We start from the raw sequence: 26,970 nt of genomic DNA, 5'->3' as shown, positions 1-26,970 counted from the left end.
CAATGGGTTCATTTATTTTAGGTTTGAAGCATCACTTAATAACAATGCGTCAGTCAGTTAACTATGGTTGTGGGTGAGATATCTTGACAAAAACAAAGTCCATCAATGTCAAAATATGATAAAAGTATTATATGACAATGTTGCTGGTACCTCCTCTTGTGTATGTGCTATATAATCTATAAGGGCTTGTACTTTTTTTTAAAAAAAAACTTCCTGTGTGGCACAAACATCCCTTTCAAAGCATAACTAAAGAAAACCATAAGAATACATATATCCTGGGAATGCAATATAATTTAGTGTCTTTCAGACTTGTGTACCCACATTTCTGTGATGTTCAGCTGCTTCTAGTCATTTGTTTATACTGACTGTATCAGAAACACCATCGCTGACATCTTTTCTCTTGTTAGCAATTTCAATGTGTATTATTAGTAACAAAATTTACTGACTTTTTTGTAGTAATTTTCATGTGGGAAGTAAACTAACACAGCTGTGGCTTTGTAAACAGAAGCCAATCATAAGCCACTGTATTTCCTGGGAACACAAACTAATGAGCATCCAGAGCTATTTAAAACCATTATTGAACACGAAATAAGAGGCAGCACTTGGCACTTCCTGCATCCTGGCCAAGAACTGGAGGATGGGCAAAAGTTTTAAATATTTGCATTCTGCTAGGGAGAAAGCCAAGTTATTACAATCAGCTACAGAAATTATAAGGTTTTAAGTTACACAGATCAGGATTTACAAGTGTCAATGAGAATGCATCTAGCCATTTAAGATGGACAGACATCCAATAGTCAGAGGTAGGGTCTTTTCTCTGGTGGCATCCAGACTATGGAACTTCCTCCCCTGGCATATCTACCCGGCACCATCATTGTAATCTTTTCTATGCCAGACTAAAACTGTCCTATGTTCCTGAGCCTCTGATGACAAATAATGTGGATCTGATTATTATTTCAGCTGTTCCTGTATATATATTTTAAGCTGGTTTTAATAGCCATAAAAATTGTAGGATGGCTTGAAGGCCAATATTGAAAGAAAGGCAGGTTCATGAAGAAAATGCATTCAACAGAGAAAGAGTGGTGGAGGAAAGGTAGAAGGTACAATCGCTATCCCAGTAATTGTTCTTGCTTTTTGCCAAGATTACACATTTATAAGCTCCAGACATGTCTTTTAAAGATGATGAAAGTTATAGTTTCAGACAACCTAAAGTTAACCACACTCCAATGACATCATGCAATCACCAGAGAACGGGGAAGGGGGATTCCACTCCCACACACATATATGAAGGAAAGATTTATGCCCCACAACTGAGCTCGCATTTTGTGTGGTTCATAGTGATTGGGATAAACAGCAAGAACAAAGACAATGTACCGCTCCATGGTGTCATAGAGGTGTTTGCTCTATAGACATGATTATGCAAATGAGCTATCCCACACACGATGGAGAAGGAACAACCCTCCTAGATCACCAGTTAATATCTCCTCTAGCTCAAATTTGACAATCAGACGTTAAGAGTAAAGCAAAACGCGTCTAGTCTACCCTAAACAAACTCTAGTTGGGTATGTTCATCCCATTCAGTACCTCAACTCCTGCAGACTCCGCAGCAAGGGAACGAAGAGTCTGATTCTCGGGTAACAAAAAAAATCATTAAAATAAAACATCCTTCATAAATGCTTTCCTTTGTCTTAAACTGACCAGCCTCAAACACTAAAATGAAAGGGACTGTTCTTTAAAACTTCCATACAAAAACCCCCTCAAACCCAGCAATTATTTTAGCAATTTACTTTTATTTTTATTTTTACAAAGTTAGACTGCTGTTTACACTTAAAACAAATAATTTACAAAACAACAGCAGCATTTCCAGTTTTTCTTCTAGGTCCCAAGAGTTAATTTAAATTCAAGAACTCTGATGCTTTCACACATGCATTGTTCCAATGTATCTTTGTGGTAGGAGTCCCAAAACCACCTAAGTGTTTTAAGACTCATGTGCAAGCCAAAATTGCATCTACTAGTGAAAATACATTTCAAGTGCTATGGCTGAAAATAGGAAAGAGCTCTCACACCAAGATATTATCCAACAATTGTGTTATAATTCCTTATTGACCAGGAAAGGCACCAACTAGAAGTCTTCCGTACATACAAAAACAAATGTTATGGAATTCAGTGTCTGTTGTTATTTATTAGGAATATGTGAAAAACATTTCGGCAAACTTCTGCTTCACTGACCTAGGTTCTTTTTATTAAAAAAAAAGATTTTTAAATAAATAAATATTTTTTAAAAATAAATGGATTCTCCCTCCAAAAGCCTCTAATATCAGGCAAGATGTTAAGATGTGGGATCTAGTACCTGTTATTCTAGCACTGGGCTGAATGGAGAGGTCAGCAGGAACAGACTGGAAACTATAAGCTGCAAGACAACAACAGGCTCATTTCCTGCTCTCCAATAACTCATTTCTGCTCCTATCACTGGGCAGAGGAAATAGCACAAAAGTAGCACAACTTTGACTGAAAGCTACACATTGGTTGCTGTTATAACTGCACAACTGTGTCATCCTGAAAAGAGGTTTCATGCATGTTGTGATATTTTTGTGTTTGCTAACAGTATTATTTATTATCCCAGCAGGAGCCCAGGGTGGCAAGCAAAAGCACTAAAAACATCAAAACATCATAAAAACAAACTTTAAAACACATTAAAACAAATCTTCAAAATGTTACTTAAAAAAAGCTATCAAAACATCTAAGATTAAAAACATTTTTAAAAAGGGAGTTTAACAACATCTTAAAAAGCAATTCCAACATAGATGCTTAAGGTCTCTGCTTAAAAGACCTTGTTGAAAGAGGAATTTCTCCATTAGGTGTTGAAAAGATAACAGTGATGGTGCCTGTTTAATATTTAAGAGGAAGGAATTCCAAAGGGTAGGTGGCACTACACTAAAGGTCCGCTTCCTATATTGTGCATAACAGATTCCTGGTAAGATGGTATCTGCAGGAGGCCCTCACCTGCAGAGTGCAGTAATCGACTGGGTACATAAGGAGTAAGACAAAACCAGAACCTTGAACTTGGCCTGGTACCTAATGAGCAGTATGCATTTGAATCTTAGAAGGAACCAAACCAGGAATATCCTAGTCACAACCATGAACAAAGTAAAACTTTGAAAATGACAGACAAAAAAACCAAACAAATTCACGAGGCTCTGCGTTATTTTATTTTTAATACAGCATACCAACCTAAAGAATCATTCCTCAATCATTAATACACCTCGCAGAGGTTCTCAGCAGAAAGGGTGATTCCTTACCTCTGTCATTTAGACTGTTTCTGATTGCCCTTTCAATCTGTTCCTCTTCATTCAGTCCACCAGTGTACACGTTATAGTCTCTCGATGGGTGGGATGGATAACCCGAGTATCTAAAATTCTCTATACAGAGCAGAGAGGGGGGAAAATAAGTGGGCGATACTGGGAGTGAATTCTATATTCCATTTCCGTATCCTTTGCTAGATAAATGTGAAGAAAATAATGTTTTAAGAAAGATGTAAATTAATAAAGTTACTAAATGTAAATATAAAGTCATAAATTTCAGATCAGTATATGCTTTATTATTTGACAAATTTGTAGGGCACTACAATATCTCAGAGAGGAGGTCAGGTCTCCTGCTCCCCTGGTGCATTCCCTATAGCTGCCCAATTTCCCTGCTTTTTAAAGTTTGATAGAAATATCTGTGGGCTATAGGTACAGGCGGGCCCCGCTTATAGGACAGGTTCCGTTCCGGACTCCCGCCGTAAAGCGGAAATTGCCATAAAGAGGAACCCCATTGAGTATAATGGGGCACGTCACGCAAAAATGCAGCGAAAATGCAGCGAAAGTGCAAAATCAGCTTTAAAATGGGGAATGAAAGCCGCCGCATTAGCGGAACGCCAGGAAGTGAAGCGCCGGGAAGCGGGGCCCTACTGTACATTCTTACACTGCAAGGTTTTTTGCCTATTAGTGAATTTCCCTGCTTTTTAATCCAGGAGATAAGAAATGGGATCCTGTGCAAGCTTGCTGAGTATGGATTGATCATTTGCATGCTTATTGAGTTCAGTGGGATTTACTCCCCTGCAATCATACTTAGGATAGGTGAAACTGACCACAGGGGATGGGAAGGGGAGGAGGAAGAAGAGGAGGAGGGAGGGGAGGACAGGCAGAGGGGAGGAGGGGGATGGGAGCAGGCAGGAGGGGGAGGGGAGGAGAAGGCCAGGTTTGCTCATTTGCATGTTTATTGAGTTCAGTGCGATTTACTCCCATTCAATCATGCTTAGGATAGGTAAAACTGACCGGGGGAGGGAGGGAGGGCTGGATTGGGCAGGGGAGGAGGAAGAAGAGGGGGAGGAGGAAGGGAGAGGGGAGGAGAAAGAGGGGAAAAGCAGGTCTGATCATTTGCATGCTTATTGAGTTCAACGGGATTTACTCCTATGCAATCATGGTTAGGATAGGAAAAACTGACCATGGGGGAGGAGGGGGGGCAAAGGAAGGGGGAGGGGGGCAGGATCATTTGCATGCTTATAGAGTTCAATGGTATTTACTTCCATGCAATCATGCTTAAGATAGGCAAACTGACCATGGGGAGGAGGAAGGGCAGGGGGAGGAGTGAGGGGAAGGAGGGGGTTGGAATGGATGGGGAGGGAGGGATAGGAGGGAGAAGGGAGGGAGGGGATAGGAGGGAGAAGGGAGGGTGGGTTTGATCTAGGGTTGCCAGGCTCAGGGCCTGAGAATGATTCTGTATCTTTAAGAGAATAGAAAATTCAGCCAAGTACAGGTTTTCTTGCAACACTGTAATGGGAAAAACCACAAGGTGAAATTCTCCCTTCCCCCTGCACAACGTTTAAAGATACAGAAGATCTCTTGGAGGCTGGGCCTGGCAACCCTAGTTTGATCATTTGCATACTTTTTGAGTTCAATGGGATTTATTTCTGTGCAATCATGTTTGAAAATGGAAATGGATTGCCTTCAAGTCGATTGGACTTATGATGACCCTTTGAATAGGTTTCTCATAGTAAATGGTAATCAGAGGTGGTTTTACCATTGCCTTCCTCTGAGGCTGAGAGTCAGTGACTGGCCCAAGGACACCCAGTCAGCTTCATGGCTGTGTGGGGATTTGAACCCTGGCCTCCCAGGTCATAGCCCAACACTGACCCGGGGGAGGGGGAAGGGAGAAGATTGGATGGGTGGGCACTGGGCAGAGGAGAAAACCCTTTCCTTTCCAAAAGGAAAACATTGTGAACAGTATCATTGTTTTTCAGCGTTTCCCTCACCTTTTCAGGCAGGCACATGTAGCCTCCCACCCAAATTGAAACCAAAGCTGTCCCTGGCCACATCCACACCAGACCTTTAGTTCACTTTGAGAGTCATTGCTTCTCTCAAAGAATCCTGGGAAGTGTAGTTAGTGAAGGGTGCTGAGGGTTGCTAGGGGACGCCCTGTTCTCCTCACAGACCTTCAATCAGAGTGGCTGACTCTAAAACCACTCTGGCCACTGGAGCTCTGACAGTAGAATAGGAGTCTCCTCTCAGCACCCTTCACAAACCACACTTCCCAGGATTCTCTGAGGGAAGCCATGACTGTCTCAAGTGAAATCAAGTCTGGTGTGGGTGTGGCCCCCTGATTAGCCAAGCCCAGCAGCTGAGCGGCTTTTAGAACACTGACAGTTGGTTCTTACTGAGCATGCCCCACGTTATCATAGGGTTCCAGCCAAAATTTCTTAAATTAATTAAAAATCAGCCAGGCATTTTTTTAACTTTTAAACTGCAGAAGATGAAGGTCAGAGTATGGGGCAAGGTCAGTATTAGGATTACAGGTACTCTATGAATATGGCTGATTTTTAATGAATTTCAACAGATTATGAGAACTCTCAGAGAAAAAAGTCCAAAAGGGCTTTGGGTTTTTTTCCTCTCTTTTTACACTTTGAACTCTCAATTCTCTCTGACTGTTTTGTGTATCGCCATGAAAATTGAGAGGGTTGTTAAGCAAGTGTTTCTGAGTTCAGGACTATAAGTTTTGTTTTGAAATGAGCTTATGGGAAGCAGCAGAATGGCTTGGGGGTATTTTTAATTTAACATTGCGGAATGTGAAAAATCCACGCTGGCTATAGTATACACACACTCTCATGGCTGTATAATAACAAGGGTGGGGAACCTTTTGCAGATGAGAGCTACATTCCCTTCTGGGCCACATGAGTGGGGCCAGAGGCAAAAATGGGTGGAGCAACAAATTTTAAATTGCATCTTTGTATAGGAAGCTTGTTTTACAAATACTTAACACATGCATCCCTCTCCTCCATACAGGCAAGGAAGAGGCATTAACAGAGTTAAGGACAAATTCCAGATGGGCAAAAGGACTCAAAGAGGGTTGTGCAGTGGGGCAGGAGAGGGATGTTGCCTGAGAGAGGGTGTGCAGCTGAGCAGACATAATCTGGAGAGAGTCCTGAGGGCCAGGCAGAGAGGCCGGGGCTGCTATTGGCTCCCAGGCCTGAGCTTCGCCACCACTGCTTTATAATAACTTGCCCCGTTCACAGTGTTTACCAGGTTTCAGTTCTAAGAATGCAACAATGCCTTATTTGAACTGGCTACCTGTTCCTAAATACAGGAAAGCATTTTTCTCTGGCACCTTAATGCCTTACCCTCAAAATTTGTAGAGGACAGATATAACAGAAGTTCCTGTAAATAACAGATACTGCCCTTTTAATAATGAAGAGGTAGAGTCGGTGTTTCATTTATTTTATTTTACAAAATGTATATGGTGTTTGATTGTAAAAGCCTCTAAATGGTTTATTAAAAAAGTTCTTTTTAAATCAATTAACAAAAAAATATTGTTCTTTTTAAATGCAGTTTTTATTAGGCAGCTAGCGAAACTCCAAAAATCATTACAGTCCCTCATGGGATGATCTTCAGGGTCTCAGTTTATCATTTTACCAGAGGGAACTAATTTTTTAATTACTAAGCAGGTTACAAAATTTCTAAACATTTTAATTTCCCTTCGACAATCTATGATTGCTTTATGATTTTCTTTTCTCTTTTAACAATCTTATGTATTTGAATTGTATAACTTTTTTTGGTCATTTGACCTTAAATAAACTGAGCAGTATCAAACAAATAGTTTGGCTAGCACAAGGACTTTTGGCTGCCCAATGGAACTTCCCCTTCTTCTCCTCCCCACACATACCCCCCTAAATCTGTTCTGGAGTTTTCTCCAACCATCTGGGGCAGATCTGAAGAGGGTATAGGGGGGCACGGAGAAAGGAAGTTTCATTGTGCAAGTGGAAATCAACAGAAGCACTTCGTTGGATACTTGTGTAGCCCCGTAAAAACATCCAGAAATCCCACTGATCAGCTGCTTGGAAGGTGGGCTGAAGACTACATTCAGTCCCTGTCCCATAATCCCACTTCCTCATTAAAGAGCAGACCAACACAATTCCAGTTTCTTAATTAGGCTGTTGTATGTGCTCAGCATGATCAGGGTCTACATGGACAGGGATATTTTGCTTGCCCTTTTATTAATAAATGAGGATAATTGTTTTCAGGTAAATAGGGCGGCAATATAAAGACCAGCATGAACAAAAATGCTCTCCTTTCCCTCACCACCGAGAGAAAGCCCACCAGCCCTAATACACAGCAGTAGAGGACTTCCTGCGCAGATAGACTGGAACTTCTAAAACATTTATTTAGCATGGTCCCCACACGCACACACACCAGATTGTGTGTGCATACACACTTGGAACACAAAGACAGCACATAGATAAACTCAACAACCATAGCTAGACTCTCTAAATCTAGAATGGATGAGAATACATCAGCTGCATTGATGAGGTCCTAAAAAAACAAAATGGCTTTCCTAGACTCAAATATGGCCATCGTATTCAGCCATTTACATTCCTGACACTGAGAAAAGAGGCAGAGGCACAACATAGCTAGTCGGAGCATTCTGGAAACAGGAGAGCCCACTCCATTCTGCTATGATGGTTCCTGAGCACTTCCAGATAAGTGTGCATTGTACTGCAGCTGAGCACAATAATCCTACATTGAGGAAACTGGCATAATTTATGTCACATGACAGAGCTCATCAGATGTAGGATACAGTGTAAGTCCCCCTCTCCTCAGTCCTCATTCCATCCCTGAAACAGCCCCTTTTTGGGACTTACGCCAACATAACCTGGCTGAGCTGGGACCCAGCCAGCTAACTGGAGATCCACCATATCCTAACACCCCTCAGCCTGATATAAATACCGATAAGATTGTGCCCTAAGTTACTTACCCGAACTGTAGCTGTTTCTTTGTCCTGAAAAGCCAGTCACAGAGATAAAGCCACCTAGCAAGAATAATGCAATTAACATTCAAAAGCATTTATAATACAGTAGGGCCCCACTCATTCGGCAGGTTAGGGACCAGACCCTCGCCAAAAAGTGAAAATTGCCAAAAAGTGGAACGTCGATCAGCTGTAGCACGGGGAGCTCCAGCTGACAGAGCTTGGCCCCTGAAGCTCCCCGTGCTACAGCTGATCGATGTTCCACTTTTCTGTGATTTTTCGGCAGGAGCCTCTGGCGCGATCAGCTGTAGCACGGGTAGCCTCAGCCCCCACGCTCCAGCTAACTGCACTACACCTGATAGCATCGCCCTCACCCCCCGCTCACTCACCCTCGTTATGGTGGGGGAGAAGTGCTCCCCTTCTGCGGCAGGCTCCCTGCCACAGATCGCAGGGAGGGAGCTGCCTGCCTGCCCACACCTGCTCGCTCGCCCTCCACCAACTCACTGGCTCGTCCTCCCCCTTGCCAGTTCACCCTCCTTCCGTCTGCTCGCTGGCTCACTCACCCTCTCACCTGCCTACTCGCTTGCTCGCCCACCCTCCGTCGCCAGACACCCTTCTTGGACTCAGCTGCTGAGCGCGTCGTCAGAGCTTGGAAACATTCCTTTTTGGAACTACAACTCCCATCAGCCCAACTGTAGTTTTAAAAACTCAGAGGCTCGGGAACATAGGACAGCTTCAGTTTGGCATAGAAAAGCTCTGACAATGTGCTCAGCAGCTGAGTCCGAGAAGGGCATCGGGCGCCATCAATTTGTGCACTCAGTGTCTCTCTGTATTCTGGCAATTTTCCGCCACGAGAATGGAACAAGCACTGAACATATGGAACATGGATACAATTCAAAACTGCCGCATTTGTGAAGCGCCAAGAAGCGAAGCACCAGAAAGCGGGGCCTTACTGTACTGCCCTTTTAAAAAGTTTGAATTTAACAGATTCATCTATATAAAAGTATATTTGTTCAATTCCATCCTGAAAACACAGCTATTGAATTTTGACCATTTTCTCCTAACAAGATGAATAGTAATACTGAAGATAGAAGAGGAAATAGGTATAATGACACGGTAGGGAAAATGCCCCTCAATTGTTGTTTCCAAAGCTAACATATTTAATTTAGAACATTGTGCTCTGTCTTTTAATTTCACAAGGCAGCATCCAGCATTAAAATACAATACATGAAATCCCAGTCTTGCAAACATGTATCGACATGGCCTTTACACTGAAATATGTAACGGTATGCAGCTCATGGAGGACAGTGTTTGTTCATTCAAGCTTGTTCACAAAAGCATACCTGATTCACATGCTGTTTGTATTCAGGGTCATGTGTCTTTCTACTGTTCTGTCCACATACACACTATGTGCAGGAGGACATCCCTTACAAAGAGGATCCCTTAAAGTGAAGCTATACTGGTCTCTAAAAGACACACTAATCATTCCATGATGGATGGATGATATGATGGATGCAGATACCCTTTCAAAGTTCAGCAATGATATATCCGCACAAACACCCCACACAAGAACAGTCCAAGTACTCCACTATAAATGGGAGTCAATGTTCCCAATATCCTAACTGTAGAGGAAAACTTATGGTATGTTAAGGATTTATCAAACCATTCTTATGAACATGACTATTGATGCAAAACCACATTTAATGGACGAAAACATAACATAAGCATGGCTTGAAAGTTATGAAGTACAAGCTAAGAAGTATTGCTTGTGTTCAATTCAAAATTGCATTGAATTGTGAATTCTTGGGAAGAACCAGAGTCATCATTCTGTACCTGCACATGCTTTCATGATCTTCTTCAGAGGCCCCGTGGTATACATTAGCCCAACAAGAATACCAGCCAGATGCCCTGCAAAAGAAGTCCTAAAAAGAAAACAATCCTTTGTGAGATGTTGTATTGCTCATGATTAGATACATTCTGAACCCTCATTATCCCAATGCAGACCAATTAGTTACAGTTTGCAGCCTTTGTTCCACTTGATGCATTTTAAATTGTAAATACTTTAATACAACCAAAGGAACAACATATATTTCACTGTCTCCCCCCCCACAAAAAAAGGAAATAACAATGAGCTGAAAGAACACCGTAACCTTTTATGAATTATTTATGATTCAGTAGGGCTGGATCTGGCTTATTAACTTGCACAGTCATATCCAAAGACTGTATTCATTCTGCAAATGCCAATACAGAGAAAGACAGGGAAAAGGTTTACCTATCTATATATCTATGAAGGACTGGCCCATCTCACTTGCTCACTTACTTACAGGTGTATCAAAATGATTACAGATTTCCACAACACAGAGAAAAGTGAACCTTGGCACACATGCAGACCAAGACCTTTTGGGGCATAAACAAATGCTAAACAGACATAAGATTAATTTAGCCCTAACCAATTAAAAGTTAAGCAACATTAGCAAAAATATTATCACTGAAAAAATATTTTGGGTTTGGAAGCTGATTATTCTTTTCAATTAATTTCAACTTACACATTACCAAAAAAAGAAAAGAAAAAGATGCAGATAGTAAGGTCACCCAGGACATCTGATGTCTACACTAAATCTTCAGGCATCCTGGAAAATTAGAGACCCTAGGGTCCTTGGTGCCCAGTACCTTGTTTCTTCATTCCAGATGCCAGTCAGGAAGGACTCATAGTATGGCCCTCCCTACAGGTAAGTTTGGAGGGGAAGCGGAGCAGAGGCAAGGAGTGATGATGCTGGAGAAAGCCTGGCTCATAAACAACTGGGGAAAGGGAATTCTTGAGTTCATCATTACTAGCCCCCAGGTGCACTTGTAAATTCCCTTTTTGTATTTATAATACGAGGCATGCATGAAACTAGAACCTCCCAAATTTTTAACCAAGTCTCTCCCCACATTCTTTCCCTATTTTCACCACATTCACAGATGGCTAGAATGCACCATAAAAATCCATTGTGAGAACATCTTGAGTCAGCCTAGCAAGGTGGGACAGTTATAATGGGAGGTACAAGCTCTTTCCTAACACACCCAATAGCAACTTTTATTGGGCTGAAGGCAGAAACTGCAACCATTTTGGACCTATGTGGTTCTGCTTCTTCATATTCCTTTTAACTAAATTGTTGAAGGGGAAAAGATGGATGTAAACATTCTCAAGTTACATCTCTTTGCTTTGCATGAGTTAATTCTAGAAACGTTTGAAGAATTTTGTCTTGATGGAGACTTACTAAAATAAAGTCAAACTACATCATTAGTTTACCTCCTTTCTACTAAGAGGCCCAATTAAATAAAGTATGCTTAAGAACAGAGTGATAAAAGAATAGGGTAGCTGACTCATAATGAGAAAAATCCACCAATCTTTAAGCCAAGAAAAAAGAAGTTAAATCTACCATGGAAATAAACTCATGGTAGATACAGCCAACTGCACAATTTATGTCCTTTATTGCTAAATTAAAGCTCGACAAAGTAGGCTGTGTAGTAAGTATAAACAGAGGAGACAGTATTTGATTGCAAATGAAACTGAATTAAACAAAAAACTGATTTAAAGCTGTTCTGTACAGAAAACGTCTATTCCTTCTTTACCGTTAGTAAGCATTCCTATTTCTAGTTAATCTGAAGTGTTGAATAAGAATTTACCAGTCAAGTTTGACTAAAAGCAGTGGTTCTCTGTTAGCATCATTCTGAACTTTTTCTTCACTCACAACTGACAGTATGGAAAGGGAGGAACCTTACATAGAACAAGAAGATACCCATTTAATGTACAGTATCGTATATGTCTAAAAATTAATTAAAACATTCCAGTCCTTCAGCATGCAAGAGAAGAAACGATTTCCAAAACAACCCTTGCTAAAAAGCATTGCTATAGAAAAAATGGTACCAACTACATTCCTTGCTTTATTCAAGTGGCAACTGCTGTCACCATTTGATATTCTGAATATGTGAGAGTGTTATCAACAGCCATCATGGATTATTGCATTTTATCCTATCAAGCTATTATCTAACAATGACATACATTGTTTTTTGTACAGGGCAGGTCACAACAATTTCCAAATAATTAAGGTGACTCTAATCAGTAAAGCTTCCAGATAAAGTTAAGATCCCAGCAAATACTCTAATCCTGGCTATGAAAGCCCATCCTTAGAAGATCTTATAGCACTTTTAGAAGATGCTCAGGTTCGAAAACTAAACCAACTCTCCAAGGGGATATGGAAATTTCTGATTTAGAGGCAGCCATCACGAATACCTTTACCAGTTATATTGTACTGACAAGAGTAAGCAGGAAAGGAAAATGTTCAAATGTTTGCCAAGCAGTATTATCAGATAATGGACTTAGCAGTGCTCAAAATAAAAAAAAATGCTATAAATAAAGAGACTGCCACCCTAATATTAAACATGTGACCAGTCTTTCTCCGTACATTGTAACAGAGGATGGTGGTTAGCATATTCCATTCTGAGCACTTACTTGCTGACACAGCAAGTCTTAAATAGATCATAAAAGTGTCAGTGCACTTGCAATTCAACAGATTAATAATGGTGCCCATCTGCAAAAAAAGAAGGAAGGAAAAGTAATCATTACTTAAAGTGAGTTTGTGAGATGGGAAAAAAGCAAGTTGTAATTATACAGGAAGACAACTTTCATGCTGGGTACAATGGGTCAGTTCACATTTAGTGGCAAGAGAGAAGAATGTGGTGGTGGGGAGATGGAGATGAGAAAGGAACTACTTAGTGGGGGGGAAAGGCGAAAACAAAAGGTGAAAGAGGATATGGAATCCAAGAAGGGTGGGTCACAGAGGACACATCAGTGGAGAAAAAAAAAATGGTGAGGGGGGGAATGACAAGAGAGAGCTTGTGTAGTAAAAGGAACCAAACAGGTCCCATGCATAGGAGGACAGGAGAAGAAACATTTTTCTTGCTGTCTTTAGCAACTCATAGACTAAATTGGCAGGCTCAGCTTTTAAGTTAAGGCTGGATTTTTGCACCCTGGGCACGTGCCTATTTTTAAAAAATATAAGAGATGTGATTATTTCAAAATCATTGTGTTCTAAGACGGTAAGAAAGAATAGGAACGAAAAGAAAAAGAAAACCTGCTTAATTCAAGAAAACTTGCTTGGCGATTAAAAAACTAACTTCAATGCTTGGATGAAATAAGGCAAATGAACTGGAAAGGAAGAAATATGAGCAGCAAGAAGAAGTCTGCAAGACTGTAAGAAATGATGTAAGAGCAGGGTGCTCTGCACCAGGAAGTAAACACAGTGAACTGGCAGAGCTCAAATGGACATAAACAAGCCTTGTTATCAGCGAAGCAGTAAAGTGCAGTGCAGTTCCTGTACTGGGTGGGTGAAATAGGAAACCTAGCAACTAAACAGCGGCAGAAAAATCGTTTCATCTGCAACGTGATCTACTTTTCTATTTTGAAAAGGCAAAAAAGAAAGGAGAAAGTGAGCCAGCATGCAGCCTCAGTCTAGAGTGTTGGATTGGGAAATGACAGAACACTTTCCAATCCCTACTCACAACCCTGATGGTTGGCCTCATGCAAGTCTTGTCTTTTGGCCTCACAAAAAGGTCAGGCAAGAATTGTAAAAGATTTTAAACATCCAAAAGTGCTATAAAAATTTATTATTTTGCATATTTTGTTCAGAGCTTGGAAAAGTTATTTTTTTTGAACTACAACTCCCATCAGCCCAATCCAGTGGCCATACTGGCTGGGCCTGATGGGAGTTGTAGTTTAAAAAAGTAACTTTTCCAAGCTCTGGTTTTGGTATATGCTGTTTTACTATCTTGTAAACCGCCTCGCCATTTCTTTCAAATGACAGGGGCACAGGATTGATTTTAATAAAATAAATATTCCTCACCAACAAGCCTCTCTGCCATTTGAACATATACCCCAACTCTCATGTCAAAAAGTACAAGCCAGAAGGGATGCGGGCTTCAGTGGTTGACACACCTTATTGATAATAATGACATGTCAGAATAATTTAACTTAAGTTGCAGATGATTCACAACACTTACCCTGGGTTCAATAAATGAATTACTATAAGTTCCACCCAACAAGCGTATCTATTGGGCACACTAATTCCCATGATGTTGCTGGACCCACCTGGGTGGTAATAGTTGTTAAGGACTTTCAAAGCAAATAATACTCCTAAATGAAAATGAAGCAGAAAAAACACATTATGAGAAATTCTCAGGTAATATGAAAAACAAAGAACACTGCTCTTAATTTGCTGCTGTGCTCCATTATCCATCTTTGTTCACACTCGAAACAGGTGAAAAAGGCAAATGCAACACCCAATTTTCTGTCAGTATTTTCTGCAAAATTATTTATTTTGGTATGGGTTGCAATCACAGAGAAATATTAAAATCTAGCTGTGTGTGCATTTTAAATATTTATGTACTGATTTGTCAAAAAACTAAAAAAATGAGAACATATATAACACATAATCTCGTCTGGCTATCCTCTTCAAGATGATTGAAACTTAGTAAAAATACACTAAATTCAGATAATCTCTGTTACAACATATGAAGTTTTATTATAAGATATGAAGTTTTACCACTGACTTCAGAAAAGGCAAGGACTCATCAGGATTACACTGCTTAGGCTGAAGTTCCATGCACACTTACCTGGGAGTAATTCCCACTGAACTCAATAAAGCTTACTTTTGAGCAGGCATGTATAGGGTTGCACTGTTAGAAAGCAGGGCTTGTGTACCAATACAAATTCTTCCCTACCCCTCCATAAGTGCTTTATGCTCAAAATATGTCTGGATAATCTAATACATGTGGTACTATTTTGGGTTCTTCCTCATTTTTGTGTTTAATCTATTGACCATATCCTCCTCCCACTCTCCACTCCATATTTAAGTGTCATACCAAGATATACTCACAGAATTTTCCATTCGGGGGGGATTGGTCCAGGGGGTCCAAGTCCCAAGCCTTGTGTGGCGGGCCCCATATCTCCTGATCCTCTCATTTTAAAACTTTATGTTTTATAATAAAAAAGATGTGCTTATATGGTAGCTGGGTTCATTGCAAAGTACAATGCTGGTGAGCCCCCAGCCACCCATTTTAATTTTCCAGATTAATTTCTCATGTAAATTTGCATGTGCCAATTTTATGGAAATGTTTGCCATGGGCCTCTGCCCCAAGACCTTTATGTACCTAGGAACATTTCATGCTTACATGATACGTTTTTACTATTCTGGTGACCTTACCCGTCAGAGACTTCTGAAAAAAAAACCCAACAGTGACAAATTGCATCATAAGCACAGTCAGGCTGCTTTCAGACATGGGGCTTATTGTGCTAATTTAATGGATTAAAATGGTAGCGTTCTGCCCCAATTTCTACAATTCCTTTCACACAGTAGTACCTGTTATGTTAAGGAAGAATAGCTTTTTCAGTCGACATACCAGCATTTCATGCAAATGTCTTTCACACAGCTTCAATGAACAGCGTCTTGTTTTTGTCCCTCACCCACTATACACATGTGCACTGTAGTTCTCCACTGTGTAGGAGGGATTTTAGCATCTGATATAGATAGATAGATAGATATATGGGAGGAGTGTGTGGGAAATGCTGCTGCTACCCATGCCTATGCCAGACCTATTTTTATCAGACAAAAAAAAGTGCACCTAAAGGATGGGAACGCACTGCACACTGAGATGCCTGTCACATGAGTGGCTACACCTAGTGAAAAACTCCCTTGATTTTCTGGTTCCCAAGTTTGCAACTGGATTATTTGTGGTATCATTTATCATGAAAATTTATGCTAAACCTGCACTGTATTCCACTAGAATTCCAAAATTAGCTTGTACGTTGTGTGAAAGATCAAATGTAATGCACAAATTACCAGGTAAGAAATGATTGGAATAATGGAACAAAGTGCAGTCTCAAAGCAGCCTCAGAGCAGAACTGAGCTAACAAAATCAGTAATGTAATTGGAAATGAAGATGTTCATAACTACCTTGTGTTCATCATGCCTTTGAAGAACATAATTTTAATTCCAGTTCTTTCTAAATGTATAATATGCCACGCGGGGCTCCTACTGGGTGCTGCCCTGGGCTCCTACTTGGAGAAAGGGCAGGAAACAACTCTAATAAATAAATAAATTATCATTCTTCTTTACCAAAAGCTAGCATTTTCAGTATATAAAAAAGCAGGGATATCTTACCTGAAAAGCCAACAGCACAGCTCTGCTTATGTGAAGGATTACCCAGAAGTTCTGCCAGAGTAAGTTGCAAAAACATGTATACAACTCCAGTTAGCAGTGAAAACAATGCAATGATATATCCAAACCAAACACTTCCAAGCCTTCTCTCCAACTTAATTCCCTTCCAAATCAGGGACACCATATTAAAATACAGGTGCCAATCATCCACATGGTGAAAGGCTGAAAGATACAAACGATGCCAATCTCTTCTGTAAAGGCACTCAGTGACACTGATGCACGTTTTGTCCAGGCGTTCCAGGGGTTGCAAAAAGAGAACAATGTTCACTGCCAAAGTGGCAAGTGTCACAGGTGGAATGTTGGAAAGCCCAACTTGATAAATCTGAGCAAGTAGTAGAAGTAGTCCAGTACGTAATACTTTCTGTCTTCGCTGCATAGTCACTTATTTTAATCAAAGAAACTGTAACTTGAATACTATTGAAATCCAGATATAGTTGCTGAAAAATAGTAAGATGCTTGCAATTACAATCAATAACACATAAAAAGGTATAAGTGCTTACAGGTTTTCTTGTATACATCTCACAGAAATGCAGACAGGGATGTATCTGACCACTAAATAAATATTTTGGGGGAGAGGGGAGGAAAGAGAGATATTGGTAGTGGCCAATCTTATCAGAGAAAAGGGGTTCAGGTTCTTATGCATGATCCAACTAAGAGAAGTCAGGAGAATAAGGAGTACAGCAACATCTGCAATTCTGTGAAATTGGAAAACAGTTCCTCTTGACTGACTGTAATATTTATATATTTTCTAGCGCTGCATTCTGTCTAAAGAAATTTTAACATATACACACATATATATGAAATGTGCACATGGATAAAAGCACTATTTCTAAAGCAGGGATAATACATGGTTTTTGCATAACACAAACATGTTGCAGAAAGCCTCTTTTAAGAATCTTATAAGAAAGGATAGGATGCCTACTAAAAATCTGCAGTTTTTGTAAGTGTATATATAAAAAAATAGGCTGCCTAACTGAAGAACCTCAGTGGCTAGATAAGACATTTTTAATAATATAACAGATTAATCCTCCTCTAGGATGCACAACTTAATGTGGTGAGGGGGTCTGAGAGTGTCAAAGAAGCTGAGAGCAATGCCGTCAGGAGTCTAGACCAAGAGACTAGACTCCTAGCAGGGGCACCCCAGGCGGAATGGTCAAAGCTGAGACACCAGACTAAGAGGAAGTTAATGGTAAACCACCTCTGAATACCTCTTACCATGAAAACCCTATGAACAGAGTATACACGAGATAGTGCTGGAAGATGAGACCCCAGGTCAGATGGCACTCAGTGAGCCACTGGAGAAGAACAATGGACAAGCACAAGTACGGCTGCATGTACGCAACCGGGTCAAAGCCAAAAGGAAGCCAAGAGACTGATGCGCACAGATGCGAAAGGAGAGTCCAGAGTTGTACAATGTACACAACAGGAACATGGAATGTGAGAAGCAATAACCAGGAAAAGTTATAAATTGTCAAGCAAGAAATGGAATGCATCAACGTTACAATACTTGGCGTGAGTGAATTTAAAATGGACAGGAATGGGACACTTTCACCAGGCAACTACAAAATATTTTATGCGGGAAATGAGAAATTAAGAAGAAACGGGGTTGCTTTAATAGTGAGAAGTGATGTGTTGTTGTTATGTGCCTTCAAGTCGATTACGACTTATGGCGACCCTATGAATCAGCGACCTCCAAGAGCATCTGTCATGAACCACCCTGCTCAGATCTTGTAAGTTCAGGTCTGTGGCTTCTTTTATGGAATCAATCCATCTCTTGTTTGGCCTTCCTCTTTTTCTACTCCCTTCTGTTTTTCCCAGCATGATTGTCTTTTCTAGTGAATCATGTCTTCTCATTATGTGTCCAAAGTATGATAACCTCAGTTTCATCATTTTAGCTTCTAGTGAGAGTTCTGGTTTAATTTGTTCTAACACCCAATTATTTCTCTTTTTCTCAGTCCATGGTATGCGAAAAGCTCTCCTCCAGCACCACATTTCAAATGAGGTAATTTTTCTCTTATCCGCCTTTTTCACTGTACAACTTTCACATCCATACATAGAGATCAGGAATACCATGGTCTGGGACTTCCCAGGAGGATCCTTACGCCTGTGCAGCCTCTAAGACGAGCTCCGTCTTGGATGAAACTTATCCAGTTTTAAATTCAGTCAGAAGGGACTTTTCTGACTGGAGATGATTTCTTCCGGATAAGGAAGAAGCGTGAGATCTGCCACATAGTTTTGTTTTGATTGTTGGAGTCTGGAATTCGTCAAAATTGTCTGTCTTCCAGCAGTTCAGACAGAGCGAGGATTTTTATGCTAGCTCAGCTGGATAAGTGACCCGTTTTTTTTTAACGGACTAGCAGGCAAATATTCTCCTGTCTACATTTATCATTTTCTTATCTATACAGCTAAAGAGATTTGTCAAAATAACAGCAATTAGGTTAACCTAGATGAGGTAAGACTTTCCTTCTTTATTTACGGAACTAAGGGGGAAGAAAATATAAATAGCTTATCTTTTTTTATTGCAAAAAGCTGACATGGAAAATTGCGTTTTAAAGTTTACAACGGATGAGAGATTTCTGATTGGGAGAGATAAGAAATCTTTTTGATTTATAAGGCTTTTGTGTAATATATGTAAGGGACTATTTTTTCTGATCTACTTTTTTTTTGACGAATCTGCTCATTCTCTCTGCTACTAGTTGTTTGGATGCTGTGAACTAAAAGCTGTTTTTGCACTTCTGGGCTTTTAAGAGATAAGGACTGTCTACCGTGTAACGTTAGTTGGTTGGAAAGATTAACTCCTTTGTAACTGGATAAAGAAATAAACTGCTCTTTGCTTGGGACATTGAAAATTGAAGGAGTTTTGTTCTTTTGGTTTTAAGAATGACAGTTAAGAAGATCATGGATATACAAGAAGGGACTTTATTTCTAGACATGCTTCAGAAAATAATGAATGGGATCAACTCAATAAAACAAGAACTGAGAAATAATAGACAAGCATGGAGAACTGAATTTCATGAAATGAGACAGGAGCTGAAAGAAACTCAGGATTCTATGAGAAAGGAGAATAAAGACAGATCTGGAAAACAAAAAAAGGATGAAAGAGAAATTAAAGGCAAGGTTCAATCTATGGAGATTGGCTTAAATATGGACATGAAAAAAGATTTGGATTTCCTGGTTGTGACGGATCCTGGAGATAAATATTACAGTTTGGAATACAGCGCTGTCTCTGAAGGAATTGAAGAGACTGGAGATAAAGATATTATCGGTTCAAAAAAATTCCTGGACTGGAAGGATTTGATGGAACTCGAAATGGAGAAAGTTAACAGAATTAATCCCTGTTTTGTGACAATGGAAAAACCTTCAAGAGATGTACTAGTGTATCATGTGGAAAAGAGGAGCAGAGATGCGGCTTTGAAACAATACTTCAGTGTTACGTTTGGATTTGATGGTGAGAAAATATCTATGATGGAGGAAATTCCTATTAGACTTTTATTATATGACTATGACAGCAAGATTTTTGGGTGCGTAGAGATGGAAGATGGAAGACGGACCCAATATGGATAATGACAGAAGAGCGATTTGAAATTACTGGACTTAGTAGATTTGATGAGTTGAATTAATTGACATGTTTATTTAGAAAAAAAAATTGATTGACATATATCTCAAGGATTGGAAACTTCTCTTTGACTTTTTGTGGAAGATTAAAATGATATGATGTTAATGAGATTTGAAACCAACTAAGATAACTGCTGGAGGAAGGTGATTTTATAATCTATTAAGAGATAGGTCTGTTATACATTATAGATTTATAGTTGAATTATAGTGTTTTGAAATTACTGGATTTAGTAGATTTGATGAGTTGGATTAATTGACATGTTTATTTAGAAAAAAAATTGATTGACATATATCTCAAGGATTGGAAACTTCTCTTTGACTTTTTGTGGAATATTAAAATGATATGATGTTAATGAGATTTGAAACCAACTAAGATAACCGCTGGAGGAAGGTGATTTTATAATCTATTAAGAGATACGTTTGTTATATATTATAGATTTATAGCTGAACTATGACAAATCGGAAGTCAATATTATTTTTTATATATATGTATTTTTTTTTGTATTGTATTAGTTATTGATTTGTGTTGTTTTCTTTTTGTATCATTTTGGTTTTGAAAATTAGAATAAAAATTAATTGAAAAAAAAAGGAATACCATGGTCTGAATGATCCTGACTTTGGTGTTCAGTGATACGTCTTTGCATTTGAAGACCTTTTCTAGTTCTCTCATAGCTGCCCTACCCAGTCCTAGCCTTCTTCTGATTTCTTAACTATTGTCTCCATTTTGGTTAATGACTGTGCCAAGATATTGATAATCCTTGACAAGTTCAATGTCTTCATTGTCAACTGTAAAGTTACATAAATCTTCTGTTGTCATTACTTTAGTCTTCTTGACGTTCAGCTGTAGTCCTCCTTTTGTGCTTTCCTCTTTAGCTTTCATCAGCATTCATTTCAAATCATTACTGGTTTCTGCTAGTAGTATGGTGTCGTCTGCATATCTTAACTTATTGATGTTTCTTCCTCCAGTTTTCACACCTCCTTCATCTTGGTCCAATCCCGCTTTCCATATATGTTCTGCATACAGATTAAACAAATAGGGTGATAAAATACAACCCTGTCTCACACCCTTTCCGATGGGGAACCAATCGGTTTCTCCATATTCTGTCCTTACAGTAGCCTCTTGTCCAGAGTATAGGTTGCGCATCAGGACAATCAGATGCTGTGGCACCCCCATTACTTTTAAAGCATTCCATATTTTTTCATGATCTACACAGTCAAAGGCTTTGCTGTAGTCTATAAAGCACAGGGTGATTTTCTTCTGAAATTCCTTGCTCCGTTCATTATCCAACGTCTGTTTGCGATATGATCTCTGGTGTCTCTTCCCTTTCTAAATCCAGCTTGGACGTCTGGCATTTCTCGCTCCATATATGGTAAGAGCCTTTGTTGTAGAATCTTGAGCATTACTGTACTTGCATGGGATATTAAGGCAATAGTTCGGTAATTACTGCATTCTGTGGGATCCCCTTTCTTTGGAAGTGGGATATATATTGAACGTTTCCAGTCTGTGGGCCATTGTTTAGTTTTCCATATTTCTTGACAAACGTTTCTCAAAATTTTGACAGATTCAGTCTCAGTACCGTGTAGCAACTCTATTGGTATGCCATCTGTTCCTGGTGATTTGTTTCTTCCAAGTATTTTAAGAGCAGCTTTCACCTCACATTCTAAAATTTCTGGTTCTTCATCATACGGTTCCTCCGTGAATGAATCTGTCATCCTGGCATCTCTTTTATAGAGTTCTTCAGTGTATTGCTTCCATCTTCCTTTTATTTCATCTTGGTCAGTCAGTGTGTTCCCCTGTTGATTATTCAACATCCCTACTCGTGGTTTAAATTTCCCTTTCATTTCTCTAATCGTTTGGAATAAGGCTCTTGTTCTTCTCATTTTGTTGTCCTCTTCTATTTCTATACAATAACTATTCTAATAGTTTTCTTTGTCCCTACGTACTAGTCATTGTATAGTTGCATTTAGGGTTCTGACCGTGTTTCTATCTCCTTTTGCTTTTGCTTTCCTTCTCTCTTTAACCATTTTAAGAGTTTATTCAGTCATTCAATGAGTATTGTCTTTTTGCATTCTTCCCTGATAATGTCTCGGACTTCAGTCCATAGTTCTTCTGGTTCTCTGTCAACTAAGTTTAAAGCCTCAAACCTGTTCCTTATTTGATCTTTATATTCTTCTGGGATGTTATTTAAATTGTATTTTGGCATTATGAGTGCTTTGTTCTTCTTCTTTAGCTTTACTCTGATTTTCGATATGATCAGTTCATGATCTGTACTGCAGTCTGCTCCTGGTCTTGTTTTTACAGAAAGTATGGAATTTCTCCATCTTCTGTTTCCAATTATATAATCAATTTGATTCCTATATTGACCATCTGGTGATGTGCACGTGTAGAGTCGCCTTTTTGGTTGCTCAAAAAATGTGCTGGCAAGAAACAAATCATTGGCTTCACAGAATTCAATAAGTCTTTCTCCTGCTTCATTTCTGTCTCCTAAGCCCCATTTCCCCACAATTCCTAGTTCTTATCTGTTCCCTTCTTTTGCATTCCAGTCCCCCATGATTATCATCATATCTTGTTTTGGTGTGTGATCAATTTCCTCCTGTACTTCTGCGTAAAATCTCTCCAATTCTTCTTCTTCTGCATTTGATGTTGGAGCGTAGACTTGGATGATGGTTATGTTAACAGGTTTCTCTTTTAATCTCATTGATATCACTCACTCAGACTTTGCGTTATAGCTTCTAATTGCTTTTGCTACATCACTTCTCCCCCTTTTAGGATGCACATCTTAACGTGGTGAGGGGGGTTGAGAGTGTTGAAGCTGAGAGCAATGCCGTCAGGAGTCTAGACCAAGAGGCTAGACTCCTAGCAGGGACACCCATGGCAGAATGGTCAAAGCTGAGACACCAGACTAAGATGCATCCAAACTCAGAGGAAGGCAATGGTAAACTACCTCTGAATACCTCTTACCACGAAAACGCTATGAATAGAGTATCCAAAATGCAACACGAGATAGTGCTGGAAGATGAGACCCCCAGGTCAGAAGGCACTCACCGAGCTACTGGGGAAGAACAAAGGACAAGTATGAGTAGCGCTGTGACTAATGACGCAGCTGGGTCAAAGCCGAAAGGAAGACCAGAGGCTGATGCGCACAGATGCGAAAGGAGAGTCCGGAGTTGTACGACACACACAATAGGAACATGGAATGTGAGACGCATGAACCAGGGAAAGTTAGACCTTACATCACAATCCTAAACACACTTACATGGAATTGGGGAGAGAAATAAATGAATTTAGGTTTGGTTACTGGAAACACAACACTAATCAAAGCTATGCAGGCCATTTTAAGAATGTTTCACAGTTGGGAATAATGGGATTACATCTGAAATGTATTCATTGGGTGGGTTCAGATGTCATGCCAGTGAGCCTCAGGCCCAAAAATTTTCCTCTCTGGCTTGGCAGCAAGGCATTCAGAAGCTTTCCTTTCTGTTATTGACTAACCACAATTTAGCATTACTCTCATCCTCTAAACTATGGCTAATCTTAACTATGGATTGTTAAAACAAGTCAGCTTCATAAACCAGTATGAAGTTTTCTTGTTTGAAGATTAAGATTAACTACAGTTTTCAGTTCAGATGCAGCCTTAATTGCAGTTATTAAAAAACTCGCTGTGACTTGTTCCTATCACAATAACACGTGACTTATTGTGATGTCCAAAGGTAGACATTGTTTTTAAGGTAATACATAACCATTCTAACAGTGTGATCCCATACATGTCTGCTCAGAAGTAAGCCTCCTTAAATTCAGTGATGCTTACCCTCAGACAAGTGGGTACAGCACAGCAGTCCAACTGGATAAAGTCATGTTGATTCAAATTCCAGAACTTTTTTTTCCAATTTAGAATAAAATGCCTCCCCAAACTAGTTATTTGGAAGAGCTACATCTGGTCCTAAAGACACATAGCTATGTAACCACAAGTATTATGCAGGCATTTAGCATCTGTGCAGTTGCTTGACACTTTTCCCAACTCCATTTCCTTTTATCTTAAGACTTTTCATGAATAATGCCATTTGATAGCTTGTTAAGACTCACTTGCTTTTCAGAACTGTGCATGTCATAACTTACAATGGGAAAGCAATGAGGTAGTTCAAAAGAAATCTTCCAAGGTAAATTATGTAAATAATTTGTAAGCATATTTTTGCTTCCAGGAATTGAATCACACAGGGTGAAATTAATTTCAGCCAATAACTGAATAATAAATATAAAAGAGTCATTTTCTTAAGCAAGTTCTTGCAATTTTCTCTGCACTTGAGGGCTCTCTTTTATATGACAAATCTGTCACTACCAGGGTGTGGTCATTAACAGAGTTGCTTAATCATAGTTGTGCCTAAGCCCGTTAAGATAAAATGTCTAATGGACCATATACTAGTGATAATTGTCTTGGTAAACTCCTGCCATTTTTTTTAGCCACTCCTTGCCATTCAGCAGGGCAATAAACTTAAGCCATTTAAGCAGGAATTATGACTGGCATTACACATCATGTGTAAAAGGTACTCAAAGGTCTGATTTGCTTAGCACAATTGCAGCTTCACTTCAGAAATGCTGGTGCTACAACAGCTGTGGATAATTTGAAACTGAAGAGCTATACAGAAGGGTTCTTGTGTACTTCTAGCTTAAAACAGAAAAATTAATAACAGTATAAATCTGACATGAAATGCATGGCAGATTTGGAGAATGTAAACAGGATATAGTTTATTGTAAGAAACAGGGAAGATTCTTCACTGTCAACAGAAAAGCATTTTACAACTCTCACACTATGTAGGACTCCAGTATGGCAATGAACAATGTAAATGCCCACATTTAGCATCAGTTTGATCAAGAAATCATGACAAACTGAACTTGACTGGAGTGGTAAGTTCCATATTCTTGGAATGAAAGAAAGAAAAGGTTGGATGGAAGGAGATAGGAAAACATTAACACTAAGCCCTCTGCCATCAACTTGGCTACAACTCTTTAAAAGATTTCTCATATGGTGTTTTTTTTTGGGGGGGGGGGGAGATGGAGCCATTTCCAATACAACAAATGCTAATGAAGAAGTGTATGTATGGACCAAAGTAGACAGGGCGCAAGCAATCTGTGAAATGGATTCCTCATTCCCCCCCTTTTTTTAAAATGAAAAATCAGTCATAGTTGGTTGAGAGGTGCGATTGGGATAGGTGCTATGGTACTGAAAGGCTGATTACCTCTGGTTCCCACATAATTTCTCCAATTTAAATCACCACCAAACATGCCATTTTCCTGGAAGAGAGTAAATGTACAAATACCCATGCAACAACAGTGTTATGCTATTGAGTGGAATGGTAATAACAACAGAAGCAAAGTCAACCCACGGCAAATCTAGGCACCAGTGTTATGATGGTATTATTGTCTTCCAAGAGTCACCAAAGCTGTCTTGAACATATTGCATAAGTGTTACTAGACCTTATTATTTGGGCAAGCTTTTTTCAGAAAGGAGTTCAAGGCAGTGTTGTGCAATGATTAGCATGTTGGACTAGGATCTGGGAGACCAGGGTTCAAATCCCTGCTCACTGGGTGACCTTAGGCCTGTCAGTCTTTCAGCCTAACCTACCTCGCTTGGAAAAGTTACTTTTTTGAACTACAACTCCCATCAGCCCCAGCCAGTATGGCCACTGGATTGGGCTGATAAGAGTTGTAGTTCAAAAAAGTAACTTTTCCAAGCTCTGCTCACAGGGTTGTTGTGGGGATAAAATGGGGAGGTGGGAACCACATAAACCACCTTCAGCTCCTTGGAGGAAAACGTGGCATATAAATGTGAAAAATAAATAAGGCAAGGAGGAGCACGACGGAAGAGTTTAGCATTTTATTTGAATGTCTTTAGCTGCTAAATGGATTTTAAAAATACCTGACTTTGAAGGCCAAAATACTTCGTTTTACTTTCCCCGGAACCGGAAGATGAGAAGAGCTAGGATTACTAAGATGATACATGCATAGTAAAATCTTTAAATAAAATCCGGACGTGACGAAGGAGCCATAGTAAAGACCGGGAAAATAAGAACGGTGAACCAAAGCGTATAGAAAGAAAAGCATAAACGCGTCGCTCCTCCACACCCCGCTTCCCTGCCTCACAGCTGAACGTTTGAAAACGAGACGGGGAGGTGCTTTCTCGCCCAGCCCCACCGAGGCATCACGTTACTGGCGGGGAAGGAGAGGAGTTGCGTCTCGAAACTCTTCTATTTTTCCTATAGGAGAGGGAGTGACGAGAGAGAAGAGATTCCCCCACGCTTAGGTAAAACTCCTGAATAGAACCGCCACAACAAGAGGCTTCCCTCCCTCCTCATAACTTACGTTCGGCAAGTGTGTGCGCAACGAGCAGGGGACGGGAACCACAAAACGCCACCACGTGACCCACCCACGGGCTCAGTCAGAGAGAGGCAAGGAAGGGCAAGGACTGCGATGAATAATTCATCACTTTGCCCTCAGTAACGACGCCCATAGAGAGCCCGGTGCTTCAGCTTCCCAAACGAGCACGCGCCAGAGGCTTGCGCATGCCTACATATATCGCCCCTCCCCCCGCAGCTGCTGTCAGATATGTGGAACCATCACAACAGAAGGACGTTTAGTTTGATCCTAAATGCCTGTGGGCAAGGACGCAACGCCCAAAGGCATTGTGTTGAGCACGCTTTAAAAATAAATAAATAAATTGTTGTTATGTGCCCACAGCTGCTTTCTTGTTCACCATTTCTAGTTATTGCAAGAGAGCAGGATTGGGACTAAGGGGCCACTGTGATGTTCCTATATTAATGTATATAT

At 40.0% G+C, this 26,970-nt stretch overlaps 1 protein-coding gene across 4 annotated transcripts in view; it reads right to left on the bottom strand.

The window, feature by feature from the left end:
* The window catches only part of RHBDD1 (rhomboid domain containing 1), a 62,565-nt gene extending 35,882 nt beyond the window's left edge, over nucleotides 1–26,683 (bottom strand). For 3 of the 4 annotated variants that reach the window (XM_061636828.1, XM_061636827.1, XM_061636825.1), the window contains exons 1-6: nucleotides 26,506–26,683; nucleotides 16,476–16,969; nucleotides 14,317–14,449; nucleotides 10,108–10,196; nucleotides 8,284–8,337; nucleotides 3,297–3,416 (exon numbers count right to left, since the gene is read on the bottom strand). In XM_061636828.1, the coding sequence (XP_061492812.1) occupies nucleotides 3,297–3,416; nucleotides 8,284–8,337; nucleotides 10,108–10,196; nucleotides 14,317–14,449; nucleotides 16,476–16,908 (829 nt within the window). In that variant the 5' untranslated portion in view covers nucleotides 16,909–16,969; nucleotides 26,506–26,683. Of the gene's footprint in view, nucleotides 1–3,296; nucleotides 3,417–8,283; nucleotides 8,338–10,107; nucleotides 10,197–14,316; nucleotides 14,450–16,475; nucleotides 16,970–26,062; nucleotides 26,400–26,505 lie in introns of all 4 variants that reach the window. The other variant, XM_061636826.1, reaches the window with a different exon arrangement.
* Between the last annotated feature and the right edge of the window lie 287 nt (nucleotides 26,684–26,970).

The sequence above is a fragment of the Rhineura floridana genome, chromosome 7 (assembly GCF_030035675.1).
Source record: "Rhineura floridana isolate rRhiFlo1 chromosome 7, rRhiFlo1.hap2, whole genome shotgun sequence".
In the NCBI taxonomy this organism is placed as follows: domain Eukaryota; kingdom Metazoa; phylum Chordata; class Lepidosauria; order Squamata; family Rhineuridae; genus Rhineura; species Rhineura floridana.
This window is presented reverse-complemented; position numbering and strand designations above follow the sequence as displayed.